Genomic DNA, 18251 nt, shown 5'->3' on the forward strand with positions numbered 1-18251 from the left:
ATTAAACAACCACATAAAGAAAGAAGAATGGATTTATAGTGAAAACTTTGCACAGAATTGAAATCAGGCAACTGACTTTTGCTTATTGTTTTTACATTTTATTGTAATGGGAATCTGAAGATCTTCCCTGCCCCTTGACCCCTTGATAGGCTTAAGTGACTCTGAGAACCTTCCTTGATTTGAAAATATACTCTGCCCCCTAATAGACTGAATGTGGTCACATGGAGCCTGTAGCAGGAGACTTGTTTTTTAGGAACACCTTGTTACTTTGTGATTGGGCAGTGGGTCAAGAGGGTTGTGACATTTTCTGTCCCAGGAGAAGGCTATATATACCCTGATCTGAGGTTTTTCTTTGGGGCTTGCTTTGGGGCTTACTTTGGGAAGAGTTGTGTGATTTGGCCAGATGAGATTGGGGGCAGCTGAGGAGCCCTGCGTGTCCTACCCCCCCCCCCCCTTTGAAAACCCAGGTGTTGATACCTCTTTGGTAACTAACTAGGTATGGATGTAATGGTCAGACAGCTGGAAGCCCTATCTGCTGGTCTGTTTCTCTGTATTTTGTATGCTCATAACTTCTATTTGTATTCTCTGGAGTTCAGGGTGCCGATTTTTTCCCCTGAACTAGGTAAATGATATATGTTTGATTAAAGTAAGACACCATTTTGAGGTGCTTTCCTTTAGAAAAGCAGATCTAAGAACCTGTGCTAGCAGCCATCCTGAGTATGCTATGGTGCTTGCTGCTACATGTATATGGTGAATATCTACATTCAGAGGAACATGGCTCTTGATGAAAAAAAGTTGTTCTGTTCTCCGTTATGTCCTATTTTTGGTTGGGGATATATTAAAAAAAATGTAAAAGAAATTCATCTTCTTGGCTTAACTACATTGATCAAATTAATTGAATAATAGTTATTTTAAAAGCCTTTCTAATTTCCAGGACCCAGGACAAACACAAGGCTTAAACCAAATAATGAAGCACATTCAGTCATATTGCTTTCAAAAATTTTATAAATTTTTTCTGTCAGCAAAAAATTTGCTGCCTTCCCTCTGATAAAGAAAAATAAGACCATATCAAGCAAAACAAATTCCTGAATTGAGCATATCCAAACAAAATATGTTTTAATTTGTACTCTGCATCTGCTTCCACTTTGTCAGGAGGTAGGGAGAATGTTTCATGAACCATGAGTCCTCTGGAATTATAGTTGTTCTTTTGCATTGATCTAAGTCTTTCAAAGTTGTTTGTCTTTGTAATATTGTTGTAATTGTATAAATTATTCTACTGTTCTGCTCATTTTACTCTATATCATTTCATATGAGTCTTCCCCATTTTCTCTGAAAACTATACTGTTCATCATTTCTTATAGCACAATAATATTTTATTGCATTCATATACCACAAAAATGTTCAGCCATTACCCAGTTGATGGGCACCCTCCCTATCTCTCCCACCCTCCAGTTTCCAATTCTTTGCCTCTGAGAAAAAACTGTCTATAACTATTTTTGTGCATCCTTAGTTGAAGTTAATTTTGCTTAGAACTAATCCTCTTAATTTGTATCCCCCTCTTATTCTCCTCTATTTCCCACTTCTGTTTCCTGTTGTTAAATATATGTATGTGTTTTCTCCCTTCCTTTGATCAGTTCAGATGATAGTGAGGTTCAAGTTTTGCCCACTCCCCCCAACCTTCCCTCCTTTGTATAGTTTTCTATTCGAATGCTCTGATTTTGTGGAGCAATTTCCCTTGTCCTTCATGTCCCTTTTCCTCTTTAGTATAGTCATCTTTACCTTTCTTCCCATTTTTCTTTTAAGATCATGAAGACATAACATAACTCTTCCCATGTTCTCTGTCTAATTAGATTGACTTTATGACTCCTGGGTTCTAATGAGACACCATCTGTCTATATTACAACGTAAACATTTTATTCCCTTATAAATTGTTCACTGATGTTTACATTTTTATGTTCCTATGACTCCTATCTTTGCACTTCAGAGTTTCTTTGTAGCTCAAGTCTTTTCATTGGGAATGCTTAGTAGACATTCTTTCTTTCTTTAAAGGTCCACATCTCCCCTTTAGGATTATCCTCAATTTTGCTAGGTAAATTACACTTGATTATATAGCTTTTGCCTTCTGGAATATCTATTCCAAGTCCAGTTGGTTGATAAAATGTATGTGATCTTGATTCTGGTTCCTCAAATTCTTTCTTTCTGGCTACTTGTACTAAGACTTTCATTTTTAGATGTCTTTCAGGAGGTGATGAGTGGATTCTTTATCTTTCTACTTTGCCTTCTTGTTTTAAGAGATCTGAGCAATTGTCTTATTTCTTGAAATGTAATGTCTAAGTTCTTTTTTTTTGGCCATTACTTCCAGGCAATCAAGTCATTCTTAAATTATTTCCTTGATCTGTGTTTCAAGTCAGTTGTTTTTTGCTACAAGATACTTTATATTTTCTTCTGTTTTATCAGGGTTTTTTTTTTTAACTTAAAAAATTTCTTATTGTCTTATCGGAGTCATTGATTTCCCTAATTTTCAGGAATTTTGTTGCTTGGGTGAGATTTTGTGCCTCTTATAGTAATTAAAGCAGAGAAATCCAGGTGATCCATTGTGAGAAATCTGAAGATATGGAGATAACTTTGAATTTGGGGATTAGGGAAGGCTCTGCAGAGGGTTTTGCAGCTGAGTGGATCCTTGAAGGAAGAGAAAGAAATTTAGAAGAGTGGCATTATTTTATTTTTTAAAGTTTTCTTAGCATTTTTTTAACATCATCTATACTCCGTTTCCCAAGTTCTCTTTTCATCTCTTTCACAACTCTCATTTCTTTTCCAGTTTTTTATTCTCTTGTACTCTCATTTATAAAAATGTTTAACTTTTAAAAAAATGTTTGTCTCATTTCATCCTAGGAATTCTAGTTGAATTTATGCTCAAGCTGTATTATTCTTTGAGATTTTGCTTCTAAATGTTTTAGAATTATTCTCCCTTTCCCCCAGATTGAACTCTTATGATAAAGCAAGAAAAAATTTGACACGGTGCCTACATCTGACAATATATAAATTTTCTGTCCTTATGTTTCTGCTCTGAGGGGAGAATGATATTTCATTATCTGTACTCTCGACCCTTCATTGGTTTCTCTCTTGCTCAGAGTTCAACTTCCTTTTAGTTGTCTTTTCATTTACATTGTTAAAGGTCTTCCAGTATTTCCTTAAAAAACTTTTTACTGCAAAATGATAAACCATGACTTCCATATACCATATTAGTGGGTTTGAAGCTTTCTTTCTTCTTACCCCCCCCCCCTTTTTTTTTTTTTTTGGTGATAGGAAGGAACCACAGGAACTACTAGGTCTATTGATTATTTCAACCAACAACTTGCCCTGTATACCACAATAGGTTCAAAATGGTTGTGCAGCTGTCCCTGAGTTGTACCTCCCTTGATAGCAAACCACTTTTTCCTTCTCAGTGGCAGTTAATATTGAGATGTATAGCTTCATGTAGAAGTTTAGTTCCAACTGCTTACAGTGTATGGCAGTAATTTAAAGTTGCTATTTCTTTTTAAATGTTCTCTGGATTCTCTAGATCAGTATTTACAGCTTTTAATATTGTATTAATGTAGTTGTGATATTATTGTATTAATGTAATATGTAATAACTTATTACAGTATTAATACAGCTTTCTGTATTTCTTGGAAATTTTTCTGTGTGATTTCTTGGAGGGTGGTTTTGTTTATCTTTTTGTGATGTTTTTCTGGAAAACTTGTGATCCTCAGATTAGCTCTTTGTCTCCTATTTTTGAGTTAAGTATTCTTTTTTTTTTTTTTTAAATTCATGTCTTCTAAACTTTTCTTTTTGCTGTTTTGGGCTATTTTCCCCCTCTGACTTTGCCTTTTTGCAAAGTATTTCTGTTATCTTTTTTTTTTTAAGAACCCTACTATTATTGTTAGTGTTTTTGTCTTTTGTTCCAAATCTCTGGCTATATTGGTTAATTTCTTCCTTAAGAAATGTAATTTCTCTCCTTATTTCTTTTATATTTTTCCTTAATGATTGCTTTTCTGAACCATTCTGAAGGTTCTTGGAGGTATTCCATTGTTGTTACAGGAGGCTTTGCAGAAATTATCAAGATATCTTCACCATCCTTGGGTAATTTTGATTGTCTTTTTTGTACAAAGTACTTTTCAAGATAGCTCACTTTATAAAAAATGATTCTTCACTTCTCCTTAGTTAGCTTAAGTATGTCTTATCATTTAGTGCTCACTTTTCTATTGGTATCTTTGCTTAAAATCTACTTATTGTTGATCCTTTACCTTCAAGCAGCCCTGGTACTTTTGTGTTCCCAGCCCTGCATGATTTTTCTCTGTTCTGTCACAGCATGAAGGTCTGATGAGCTCTCTTTTCCTCAGATAGTGAGGGTTATCGTTGAAAAACTACTAGAGGGAGATTCTAATTTGCCACTGTAGTAAAGTCTGGTTCTTTTTTTTGTCATTCTTTCTCCTCTGGACTTTCTAGCCCTCTGTAACTGATTTTCCAGCTTTATTCCTTTGCTAGAGGCCCAAAGTCCTGGTTGTGAGGGGTTGGAGGAGCATCCTCTAAGACACAAAAGAGGAGGTACTCCAAGAAGCCTTTATAATTGACCTTTTCTATTCGCATTCCTTAGATGTGGTGATTGTTTCCTCTTGTACTTGTGGTGGATCCTTTCTTTTATCCTCCTCATTCCTGAGCTTTCTTCACTTTCAGACATTTTAAATTGTATTATTTGGTGTGATGAAGGTATATCTACCTTTAGGTTTGAAACCTTTCTGCATTCACTCACCACTATTTTTTGGTTGTCTAGGACTTAACATTCTAGCAAGGGACCAGGACCAACTGATGTCAGTCCAGTGAAGAATTAATCCCCCTTTTTTAAAATTCTTTTTTGTGATTTTTTTTCTAAGATGTGCTGTTAGCTTACCCTTGGTGGTAACTCTGAGGGTCTTAATGCCTTTTCTCTTTTACCACAGGAACTTAATTTAGCAATATTTATTCTTTTGGCCTTTAAGGTGTTTGCTTTCACTGATTATCTATCCTCAAATAGGAATTCCTCAAATTTCCCAGAAACAGAAATGAACATTGGGGGTGAGAGAATTGAGAAGCAATTGAGAAGCTGAGCGGGCATTCTCTTTATACACTGTGCCCAAGAAAGATTGAAGTTCTTAGTCCCATAGTGTGGGCCCTTCTTGGTAGGGAGGCTAATTTTGTGTTTGTAACACAAAATTTAGTTGCCTAGCGAAGTTCATTAGCATTGTACATCAGTTTCATGCGCTCGCCCTAGTTCTGCATTATGGTCAATACTCTTGTGCTTTCCCAGTCACCAATGGAGTGAAACAAGTCTGCTTGCTCTCTTGCTTTTTAGCATGATGTTGTCAAACACTTTCATTGAGGATGAACACAGCATCAAGGTCAACTACTGCACTAATGGTAAATTCTTCAACTTGAAAAGGCTACAAGCCAAGACCAACGTGGGGGGAGCATTGGTGCATGATTTTCTGTTTGTAGATGGTTGTGCACACTCAGTGCAGCCTCTGAACCTGTGGTGCAACAAAGTATGGATTGACTCTCTGCTGCTTGTGCTAATTTTGGCCTAACAGTTAACCCCAAGAAATCAGAGATGCCTCCATCAGCCACCACTACAGCACTCATACATGGACCATTGGTTATAGCAAATGGAGAAGTTTTGAATGCTGTGGATAAAGTTTGCTTACCTTGGCAGAATTCTTTCTGGGGATGTGCATATTGATGACGAAGTTGGCTCATACATTGCCAGAGCTAGCTCAGTGTTTGGGAGTCTGTGAAGGAAAGTGTGGGAGATAAGAGATATTAGACTGACTACCAAACTGAAGGTCTACAGAGCCATTGTGCTGACCTCATTATTGAATGCCTGTGAAACCTGGACAGTCTTCCAGTGCCATGCCAGGAAACTGAATCACTTCCATTTGAATTATCTTAGGAAGATTCTGAAGATCACCTGGCAGGCTAAGATACCAGACCCTGAGGTCCTTTCTAGAACTAAACTGCCAAGCATTCAAACTGCTTCAGAGAGTGCAACTCTGATGGGTTGGCCACATTGTTCAAATGCAGAATGTACGATTACCAAAAAGACTATGTTATGGAGAAGTCACACAGGGCAAGAGCTCACATGGTGGTGAGAAGAAGCGATACAAGGACACTCTCAAGATCTCTCTTAAGAATTTTGGAATTGCTTGTGACATGGGAGACACTGACACAGGACCACTTGTGTGCCCACATCAGAGAAGATGTTGTGCTCTACAAGTAAAGCAGAATTGAAGTAGCTCAAAAGAAATGCAAGACGTGCAAATTTAAAGAATCCACCCCAAATGCTTACATGGACTATTTGTGCCTGAAGTGTGATTCCAATCTCATTAGTGGTCTGATCAGCCACAGTGAGACACAGTGAAACTGTGCTCTAGCATAGTGGTGTCATTTTGGTCTTCTTCAAGAATGAAGAACGACCACCAACAGAGAATGGAGTTCTCTGTGTATTGTTTGAGGTTTCTTGTTTGAATACTGCTGTTCCACTAATCTTTGCATTTGTAGTTTTCCTCTTTGCTTCCTTTAACCTGAAAGCTACTTTGTATAGAGTCTGAATAGTAGTGAATTTGATGATGAAACTCAGGAACTCCTCAGGTCCTCATTGGCCTGGTTTTGTTACCATTTTTTTTTTTTAAGCTTAAATGTGAAGAATAAATCTTTCTTCCAGAAGGGAAAGTTCACGACTTTAATCTCATCTCCTCTGGTGGCATCCCTACAATTGCTCTGTTTGCTCTAGTTCATCCACTTCAAGTGTATAGACATTAGAATTGGAATGTTGTGGATCTGTGGTTTTATTGGTCTAGGGAACTCCCAAGTGAGGATACTCCTTGGGATACCACCTTGGGCCAGAACCTTCTGTGAACTTAGGCTCTGAGAGAGTTGCCTGGAGCACTGACAGCTTAAGTTAGTTGTCCAGTGACATAGCTATCATGTGTCACAGGAGTGACTTGAATCAGGTTATTCCTGATTTCAGGACCAACTGTCTGCTGTGCCTTATTTACTGCCTCTCAAAACCACATGTCATTGAGTTAAATGGTAGCATTTTCCCCTCACATTTAACAGTCCCAGATATGTTCCAAGGAGTAAAGTTTGTCCTTTTTAGCCCTTCCTTGACTCTTCCTGACACCAGTGTCGCTCTTCTTGCTAGTTCTTATTATTTCACTTGGTACAGGTGCTTAATAAAAGGCTTCACTCATTGATTCATTTAAATTTAAGTTTCTAGAGAACTGTAACACTGTATAAGTTTATAGTTGTAAGGAGCCTTAGAAACCATCTATTCCAGTCCCCTAATTTTACAGATGAGGAGACTGAGGCTTAAGAGCACATAAATGATTTATTTGTGGGAGGTTGAAGACTGGGGACTCTGGCTTAGTGGAGGTAGACCCTAGTACTCCACAGTATAGTACTACATTATTAAATAGTATTGTATAGTAAAGTACTTTGAGTGTTTTAAGAAAGTTAAGGGACTAATCAAGGGCAAATGAATATATATACTATATAGTATAATTTATTTTAGTGTGGTGTCATTACAGTAGGGGCTGTAGTTATAGTTTTCACTCTTGTGTAGGCATATCATCACATCTGCTTGTAAGTCTGGGAGGTGACACCTAAAGCATCATTTTGGGAAGCATGATGATAAAACTTAAGTAGTCACAAGTTTCAGTACCTTGGAAAGGGGAATTTCCCCATTGTTACTGATCTCTGCAGTACTCTCAGTTGCCACTAGGTGGTGGGAGATTAATCCAATCTATGAACTAAGAATGGCAGGAATCCTATTTATCTTAGATCTATGGAATATTAAAAGTTCTTATTAAAAAGTTTTCTTCATTAATTTTTACGGTGTCCAAGATAGTACCAGATGAAACGCTAGTCCAGTAGTGGATACACGACTATTCATATTATTTCTCACATCTCCTAAGTCCTTATATTGCTCCCAGATGTATCCAGAAGGGCACTTATTTGTAATTCACTGTCTTTTTTGCTTAGTCCCTCATTCTTATTTCTAATTGTTGATGCCTTAATTCTCCCTCCAGTCTAATGATAAAATTTGACTTAGCTTCAAATTTGCAATTAAATCTCATTTGAATTTCTCGCCAATTGCTTATTTTCTGAGATTTTTGTTTGTTAAAGTCATAGAAAAAGTTATATATACGTATATATGTGGTCATATATAAAGTTAAAACCTATTTCAAACGTATTCCCTATGTTTGAATCCTAACTCTGCCATTTAATTCCTCTGTGACAGTAGGCAATTCATTTCATTTCCCTGGACTTTATTTTTCTAACAGGTAAAATAAGAGGTTCAACCTTTAAAGGCCTTTCCAATTCTAAACCATGATTCCCCAGCTGAAAGTGATCTTGCCTTCCTCACATTTACTTGCAGAGATTTTTCTGTATTTTGTTTCTTTTACCTACTGCCTTGTCCATTCAGTAAGCATTTGTTAAATGCTTACTATGCCAGGCATTATGTTAAGTACTGGGGGTACAAATGCCCCCCAAAAAGTCCCTATTCTCAAGGAGTTCACAGTATAATGGGGAAGACAACAAACAAAATATATGCAAGATAAGTTAAGGATAGTGTTAGAGGAAAGGTACTAATGCAAGGAGACCTGAGAAAAACTTCGTGCATAAAGTAGAACTTTAGCTGAGACTTGAAATAAACAAAGGAAGCCAGGAAATAGAGATGAGAAGGGAGAAAATTCCAGGCATGGGGAACAGCCAGTGAAAACACTCAATCAGGAGCTTGAATGTCATATTTGAAGAATAGCAAGGAGGCTGGTGTCACTGGATCAGTCTTCATGGAGGGGAATAAGATGTAAAAATACTGAAAAGGTAAGTTTGGAAGAGCTTTAAAAGTCAAACAATTTTCTGTTTAATTCAGTTGACAGTAGGGAAGCACTGGAATTTATTGAATAGGGTGATGCTATGGTCATACCTATGGTTTAGGAAGATCAATTTGACAGCTAAGTAGAGAGATTTGAATTAGACCAACCAAAAGCCCATTTTCCGAGTCCATGTGTGAGGCAAAGAGGACCAGCACCAGGGTGATGACAGTAAAAGAGAAGAGGATAGTTGGAGAGATGTTATAAAAATAGAAACTTAGGACTTGACAAGTGATTGAATAATGGGGGGTGAGGAAGAGTGAAGAGGTGAGGTTGACACCTATGTTTCGCCTGGATGACTAAAAGGATGGCTGTACATTTACCAATAATAGGCCAGTTCAGAAGAGAGGAAGGTTTGGGAAGAAAAATAACAAATTCTATTTTGGATATGTTGTTTAAGGTGTCAAAGGAACATCTAGTTTGAGATTTCTAATAAGTAGTTAGAGATTTGAGCCCAGAGATTAGAAGAGAGGTTAGGTGCAGGAGTGGGCTAAGTAAGTAGATCTGAGCATCTTTAGCCTGAAGGTAATGGAGCTTATGTGACCTAATAGGATACATCCCAAAGTGAAATGTAGAGGGAGAAAAGAATAGTTCTTGGGACAGAGCCCTGGTGGTCTCCACCATAGCAGGTATGACCTGAATGAAGATCCACTAAAGTAAGGAACTTGAACGTTGTATGTTACATTATTGTCTACACTTTTTTCATTACATCATCAAATTCTACAGATTTAACTATCCTCTATAAAGATATGACATCTGTGACTCTACCCTAACTCCCCAAGCAGCTCTAATCCTATATCGCTAATTGGTTATTTCAGATGGGTTGTCCTGAAATCATCTTAAACTCAACATGGGCAAAAATGAACTTATCTTGCAATCTTCCTTATTTTTGTGGAAGATACCACCATCCTTTTATTCTCCTAAGTTTTTAACCACCTCTTTAGATTCAACTCCTCACTTATTCCTCATCCCACATCTAATCAACTGCCAATCTTGCCTTTTCTACATTTTCATTCTCTCTCTCCTGACCCCTTCTCTCCACTCATACAGCTGTCACCTTAGTTCAGTCCCTCTCATCTAGATTTAAAAAAGTTTTTTTCACTTAGCCAGCATTTATTTTCTATCCTTCTCTTGTCTCCCCTCATTTCCTGGGGGCAGAAGAGAGGGGAGCAAAAGAAAACTCTTGTAACAAACATGCAGTTAAGCAAAACAAATTCCCACATTGTTCTTGTTAAAATAAAAATGTGTCTCAGTTTATATATTTAATTTGCCACCTCTCTTTTAGCATATTGGTAGTGCTTTTCATCATTGATCCTCTGTAATCATGGCTGCTCACTCCCTCCATTGATAAGAGTTCAGAATTGTTGTTAATTTATATTATAACAATATCATTGTGAAAATATTCTCCTGGCTCTGTCCACTTCACCCTGAAGCCATTCATGCAAATCTTTCCAAGTTTCTCTGAAATAATTTCATCATTTCTTGCAACACAATATTATTCTCATATTCATATGCTGTAATTTCTACAGACATTCCCAAGTTAAAGAACATTTCCTTTGTTTCCAGTTCTTTGCCACCACAAAAAAAGCTGTTATAAATATTTTGATATTTATGGATCCTAGGCATAGTAATGGTATCACTGGATCAAAGTGGTTTAAATAACATTGGGGGTATAGTTTCAGATTTCTTTCCAGAATACCTAGTAATAGCTCCATTAGCATAGCCCTGAAAACCTTTCAAGGTTTGTCATATTGTCAGCTTTGCCAATCTGATGCATGTGGTGGAGTATTAGGTTTGCATTTCTCTAATATAATTTGGAACACTTTTTCATATAGCTATTGGTAGTTTGAATTTCTTCCATTGAGAACTGCCTTTTTATATTCTTTCAACATGTATCGGCTGGGGAGCATCTCTTATTGTTATAAATTGTAACCAGCCCCTTATCTATCTTGAAATTGAGACCTTTGTCAGAGAAACTTAGTGCAAAGATTTTTTTTTTCCCTTTCCAATCTTAGCAGTTATTCTTTTTGTGTGTGTGAAATCTTTAAAATTTTATATAACCACATTTGCCCATTTTATCTTTTGATCCCTATTGTCTCTTCTTTGGTCATGAACTCTTTCCCATTCATAGATCTGAAAGATAATTTCTTTCTTGATCCTCCAATTTGTTGATGTGATCTTTTAGATCAAATTCATGTATACATTTGGAGCTCATCTTGGTGTGTATGGTGTGAGCTGTTGGTCTAAATTTAATTTTTACCAGACTGCTTTCAAGTTTTCCTAGCAATTTTTGTTAAAGAGTAAGTCCTTACTCTGCTATAGTTGGGGTCTTTGTGTTTATAGAACTTTAGGCTTCTAGATCCGCTTGCTTCTGTTTATGTGTTTGTTTTTATATTGTCTCATTAGACTGTGAGCATCCTGAGAGCCAGCACTAGATCTTTTTTTTCCCTTTTCTTTGTATCCCCAGCATGTAGCACAGTGCCTGACACTTACTAGGTACTTGATGAATGCTTGTTTACTGACTGACTAGAAACAAGGGAATCCCTGCTTTCAAGTTAGGGAGATAACACTTGTGTGCAAATAGAACAGCAATTATAATGTAATACAGAATCACAGACTTATGGCTAAAAGGCATTTAATTCTTATATGTCAATGTCTCCATTTTGTATATGAGGAAACAGGATTAGAGGGGTTTAGTGAGCTGCCCAAGGTTGCATTGCAGGGAGAAGGAGCGTATACTTTCCTCTTCAGGAATAGAGCCTGATCTGATGAAAAGCTTAGTAACTAGTTCTTCCCAGCTGAGATATAGGTGATTCCATTGAGAAGGCTATAAGAAAAGGGATTTCTTTGTACTGCATAAACTGTATTATAATGAGATTTTACTGCATTGGTCTTTGAGTTGTTGATTTGTGGCCTAATTACCTTATTTTCAAGTGTTTACATGTTTTTTTTCTATCCATAATAGAAGAATTATTTTTAATATTGCTAATAGAGTCCATTTTTAAGAGTGATTGAAACTTAAGGTGTTTTTCTTTCCCTCTATTTTAGGAATATTTTAGTGGATAAGCCAAATGACCAATCTTCACGATGGTCTTCAGAGAGCAATTACCCTCCCCAGGTAAGAATCTGATTTTGCTTTATAGGTATAGGATGCTTCTCAGTAGTTGTAAGTCAGGATTAATTTAGCACCATCATCTCTTGAAACTAACTGGTTTAGTTGACACCTAGAATTTGTTGCTTCTTTTGTAAGTTTTTCTAGACTTCTTAACAGCAAGCTAATTAAATTCCCCCTGTTCTTAAATGTTGGAAAAGTTTTCTTGTGGTTTGATGGAAGTTAACTTGAAGTACTTTTTAGAATCCTCTTTGCTTTCTCTAAATCAATAATGGAAATACTGATTTTACCTACTCTGTTTCTTCACATGCTTTAGGAAATTTAGTTGAGCTATATTTGATTAATGAATATCAAATTTAGTTGATGTATTATTAAACCTTAGCTTTAAGGTTTGAAGCATATGAGCATTTATTGGGGCAGAAGTGTTGATTCTGCCTTATCTTGCTTTTACATACGCTGATTTTTTTTTTTGCCTAGTTTAGTCCATCTATACACTGTAGGAATTGTTAGTAGATTGGAACTTCATATTGCTGGCTTTGAGATGAAGCTCATTTTGTGGAACTGCTTTGTAGCAAGAAACAAATATTTATAGTAAGTTCTTTGGGTATTTGATTAACTTAACTCAATTGGTCCTTACTTAGGACCTTGTACTTTCTACTGACAGAAAAGATCCAAAGTTGTCTGCTATTACTGAATTCAGTGTGGTAGGAAATAATGTTCATAGTGAATTTCTAGAGAAGTTGTAGTGTAATTGGTTGTCTTGTTCTTTTTGTGGTATATATCTTTTCCTGGTTTGTATTAAATGGTGGGCTTTTTGCACGTTTTATTTTTGTCTTAATTTTCCATTTTCCTTTAGGAGTTATACTGTACTCGGTTGCTTATCTAGCAAGTTTGCCTTTTTCTCATCTTAATTGAAAAAAATGTTCTTACTGTTAGAAATTCTTCACTGTGATGTTAAAATTTTTAGTCATTCTGAACAAATAAATTTTATAATTTTCTTTTTTTCCTACAATGTTTGAATTCTTAATTCAAAGGTAGTTATTAAGTATTAGACCTTTCTTGCCTTTGTATTGTTGTAGTGGAATAACTTTGTTTTTAACATTGTTTGATTTTCTATATACTAACACCTCTATAGTCTATAACAAGGATTCTTAACCTGGAATCCATGAACTTTTTAAAAATAATATTTTTATAATTGTACTTTCAAGTAACTAGTTTTTTTGTAATCCATTTAAAACATCATTCAGAGAAAGGGTTCACCACTCTATCAGAGGGTCCCATGAAACAACTAGAACTCCTGACCTAGAATCAAAAAGAACCTCTTCCTGCCTCAGTTCTGCTTCTGCTGGAGGGAGGGAGAGGCTTGGGGGGCCTTGGCTGCTTCTCTTTAGCCAAAATGTACATTACAAATTCTGTGAGCAAGTATGTGCATATAAATTGTAGTAAGCTTTCAGGTTCTCATTGCATCTATTTTAGATGTAACATCTCCTTTCCCAGTTCCCAGCAGTATAGAAATGTTTCTATATATGGAGAGAGAAGATCAGGGCAGAGGCAAAGAGAGACAAGCAGCCTGGAAGGGAAAAATAGCAACTGGATATCCTGAAAGCAGAGAGAAATGGGAATTAAAAAAAAAAGCTGAAATAATTCAAAGGATATAGTAGTTTGGGACTATTTAGTATAAGGACAAAAGACTCTCCATATTTAAAATGTGATTTATTATATTGCTGTATAGGAATTGCAGCATACTCTGTTCATAGTGATGAACAGTTAAATTATAGTCTCTTCTTTTAAGAAAACCTGAGTTTTTCTTAAAGGAAAGAAACCTTTTGTATTAATATATTTAAGGAAAATTTCCATTGAAAATTTCTGGTAAGGAGAGGATGTCACATACTTGGGGAAAAAATAGACTTTATTACTACTCCCAAAAAAAGAAAAGAAAAAAACTAGTAACTGTTGACCTTTATGCCTGCTTTGCCTTCTATATAAAATATAAAATCTTGATGAGAATTGCTATACATCAGAATTTATGAGACATAAACTTGATACATACCCATATATCAAGGGTATTTTATTGATGCTTTTTACTTAAGTTGAAAAAATGAATTGGCAGACTTTTGTAAAAGTTATTCTATAGCAGACCACATTATTACAGTTACACAATTGACTAGAAGATATAGGGAATGTAGTTTCTCAGGATTATTATCATCGTTTTCTGTAAAAAAAAAAAAACCAACCAAGCATTTGATTTACTAAATAAAGTAAAACATCACCTTAAAGCCTTTGCACCAACAATGTTTCCCATGCATATGTCAGAGTAATATACAGTTCCTTTAAGAATATAACAACATAAACATTGTTCAGCCATCTCTGTATTAATATTAATTTAATTACAGAGAGCTATGTTCAGTAAAGATATTTGTCACTTACATGGAAGATGTTCAGTTCAAAGGCTAGGTGGAAGAGGGGTACATTCTCTTTGGATGATGAGTTCTTTGAGTTTATGGATAATGTTATACCGAATTCATTGAACTCAAACATTGTAGAACCTCCTAAATGAATTCCATTGTTTTTATTAATTATCCATACTGGAGAAACCTATTGTTTTTCAGACTGTGATATGCAATTGAATGAATAATGTTGAGGTCTGGCTTGTCAAAACCTGTTTGTTGGACAGACCCCATGGATGAAAAATGAAAGGGCTCCCAATTGAAAAGGAGAGAGTGATCAGACTGGCTTACCTTTAGAAATTGTTTGAAACTTTTTAATGGGATTATGTTTCTCTGTGAAACAGATACCTGTTTTTTATACCAACATTATTTCAAGTGATGCTCAATGGTTGAAGTTTTGGGACTACCCTACTCTGTAAAGAAATAAAGTTGTGGATCACCCAAAGGACAAGGGAGGAGAGTGGTGTATGGTGAATGTGCATGGGCTGCAATATATTACTAACAAAAAATTACTTAGGAGAAACTATATAAAATCTATCATCAGAAGGACCTGTAATTGGTAAGGTATGTCAGTTTGTCATATAGCAGGAGAGGCTTAGAGGGAGTGTTTCATTGATAGTCACATAATGTCAAGAAATATATAGGAAGAAGTCTAAGAGTAAAGTTGGGTGGATTTCCTGTGGAAAGTTAGAGGCAGGGCTTGTACAGGGTGAGGAGAAATGAGTGGATTGTAGTCTGTACCCATATTGATTGATGAGTGGTTCTGTCATAGTTCTTAGATATATCAAAGTGTACATTAAAAATAGTTCCTATAAAGGAAGAGAGCCTCCTATATTGGAAAGACAGCTGTACTGGATCCCAAGAGACTTTTGTTTGAGTCCATTGCTGCCACTAACTGCCTGTGTGACTATGGGGATGTCACTTTTCTGGTCTTTATTAAGACAATAGTTGGTAGTTCTCTAGATAATCTTTAGCTGGCCCATTCAGCTCTAAAACTTCCCAGTTTTAAAATTTGATGCTTAAAATGACCAACTTTGTTCATTTGAAAAAATGACTTTTGTGAACATCTTCTTCCATGATGCTGAATAAATGAGGTTTTACAATATGTTATGGAGGAAATTAATGTTGTTTGTTTTATTAATGGATTCTGGACCATTCTGAGTAGTTGATGTTGAGAATAGGAGTTTTTTTTTTTTTTTGAACTAAAAATTTTCATCTATGTGATTTCTTCTTTCCCCCCTTAAGGACATTCCACACATTCTCATACATTTCATGGGAGGAATTTTTTTTCTGATTATTATTTTCTTTTCCTATACCAAATACTCCAATAATAAATATGGAGACTCTCATTTAAATTTCACCTTTTATACCTACTTTTTATCTGTTCTTTTTCAGAATATTGCAGGTATTGAAATAACTCTTAATTCTTCATCTCTGTTATAAATTTAGCCTCAAATTCACTTACACATTAAAGAGGATTTATTGATACCTCTTTAAAAACATCACCAACATTTCTACATATCCTTCTGCTCTCTCCTTTTCCTTTCCCTACTCCATGAATTGAATTTTCCCTTCTAATGTAGAAAAATAGATAAGGAAAAAAGCTGATAGAGAACTCTGCCTGCATCAGTATTCTGCCCTTTTAGACCCTCTCCTCTGTGAAGAGGAGGCAGCAGTGCTTCATTTTCTGTTCTCTAGAACTAAAATTGATTATTATAATTACTCAGAGAACAAATTGCACTTATTGTTCTTTTAAATTTCATTATTGTAGTTGTTGGATATGTTTTGCTTATGTTCTGAGTGCTTTATTTTACGTCTATTCACAAAAATTTTCCCATGTTTATCCAAATTCCTCGTGTTATTTCTTATTGCATAATAGTATTCTTTGGCATTCATATAACCTAGTTTGTTCATCAATTTCCCAATCGATGGACACACACTTTACCCAAACTAACTTTAAATCAGTAATTTTACCCTTCCTAGGCAAATACATTTCATAAGGGCCACATAGCCTTAGAAAGCATACTTTTCATATGAACTGGAATGTGTCCTTAGGTTAATTAAAATTTAGGACAGGTAAAAAATTTTTTTCTAAATTATTATACACGAGATGGTTCTAAGTCCCTTATTGTCATTTTGATCTCTAAAGAAAGGTTTTTTAAAAGAGGCATACCTTACACCTTTGTTACTTGTCATTAGTTTCTAGTATGACAAACCATGTGTTTTAAGTAAGTATATAGATGACTTTAGGGATTTTCTCTGTAGAGAAGTGTGGTATAGTAAATGGAGAAATGGGCTGTGTATCAGGAGACTTGAATTTTTCTTACTTTGCTTGCCCTATATACGAATCATTTATCTCATCTGAAAAATGTAGGGGGTGGTATTTTAGGCCTTTGCTTTAGCATTCATGATTATTTGACCTGTTGGAACTAAAGACAGATCAGTGTGTGTGTATATATATATGTGTGTGTGTGTGTATTTTGTTAGATTACCAAGTACTAAGTGTACTTGGTAAATTTTAGGATTTGTTTCACAATATTTTGTTGATTTTTTTTTTCCATGAAAAGGAGAACGAGTATTATTCACTTTAATCTCCTCTCCCCCTCCCCCTTCCCTCCTCTACACACACACTGTAAAGGAAGGTGCATTTTCTCAGTTTTGCTCTGAGGTCAAGCTTGGTTGTTATAATTATACAATGTGAAGTTTTATTTTATTGTTTTTTCCATTTACGTTGTAGTTATCATGTATATTGTTTGCCTGGTTCTGATTACTTCATTGTGTATCTGTTCCTATAGTTTTCCTGTGTTTCTCTGAGTTCTTCATATACCTGATTACTTATGATGCTGTAATTCCGTTATGGCCATGTACTAGAGTTTGTTTAGTCATTTCCCAGTCAGTGGGAAACTATTTTATTTCCAGTATTACTGTTTTGCTGTCACAAAAAGTGTCAGTGTGAAAATTGGGGGGTGGTATAGATATATGTGTGTTTATATATACACATGTGGTGTGTGTATGTGTATGTATGTATGTGTATACACACACATACAGAGAGAGGTAGTGTTAGTTTTTTGTGTCTTTGACTAATTATCTAGTGCTAGACTTGGAGTCAAGAAGACCTGGTTCAAATTTTTCCTCTGACACCAAAGAAGAAAAACTTTTATATAGTGCTTACAATATGCTAGGCATTGTGTTAAGCACTTGAAAATTGTTCTCTTATTTGGTCCTCAAAACAACTCTGGGAAGTAGGTACTATTATTATCCCCATTTTATAGATGAGGAAAATGAGGCAAAGACAGTTCAAATGACTTGTCCAGGGTCACACAGCTAGTAAGTATCTGACATCACATTTGATCTCAGGTCTTCCTGACTCCAGGTCTTAGGTTCTTTATCTACTGTGCCACCTAACTGTGTCCCAAAAGTCTGAGTTCAGTTTAACTTTAGAAGTATACTACAAACTTACAAAAAACATCATTTGAAAGTTTATTTAAATTTCTTTTATATTTAGTTTTGTGAATTTTGAATAATAGATTTTTTATTTTAACAAGATGAGTACCCTGTCATATTGTGGGTGTGTGGCAGTTTTTGAAAGACACTTTTCAGACTGTAGATCTGTAGAGGAGATCCTGTGCTTTGCTATGGTCACCTGATCAGTTATCTTCATTGGACTTTTCCTTGTGGGGTCATATCAAAACCTTCATGGGTACATCAAAACCTAGTTCTTTGGATGGCCTTATGTAATAT

At 35.6% G+C, this 18251-nt stretch overlaps 1 protein-coding gene across 4 annotated transcripts in view; it reads left to right on the forward strand.

Moving 5' to 3' along the window:
* Nucleotides 1–18251, forward strand: part of MKLN1 (muskelin 1) — a 305308-nt gene that overhangs the window by 80140 nt on the left and 206917 nt on the right. For 3 of the 4 annotated variants that reach the window (XM_069087238.1, XM_069087241.1, XM_069087239.1), the window contains one exon: nt 12000–12069. The exons of the other annotated variant lie outside the window; for it this stretch is intronic. In XM_069087238.1, the coding sequence (XP_068943339.1) occupies nt 12000–12069 (70 nt within the window). The remainder of the gene's footprint in view (nt 1–11999; nt 12070–18251) is intronic. 4 annotated transcript variants of the gene reach the window in all.

The sequence above is a fragment of the Petaurus breviceps genome, unplaced genomic scaffold (assembly GCF_028583685.1).
Source record: "Petaurus breviceps papuanus isolate PSGF00001 unplaced genomic scaffold, PetGlider_PUasm1.0 181, whole genome shotgun sequence".
NCBI classification, from domain to species: Eukaryota; Metazoa; Chordata; class Mammalia; order Diprotodontia; family Petauridae; genus Petaurus; species Petaurus breviceps.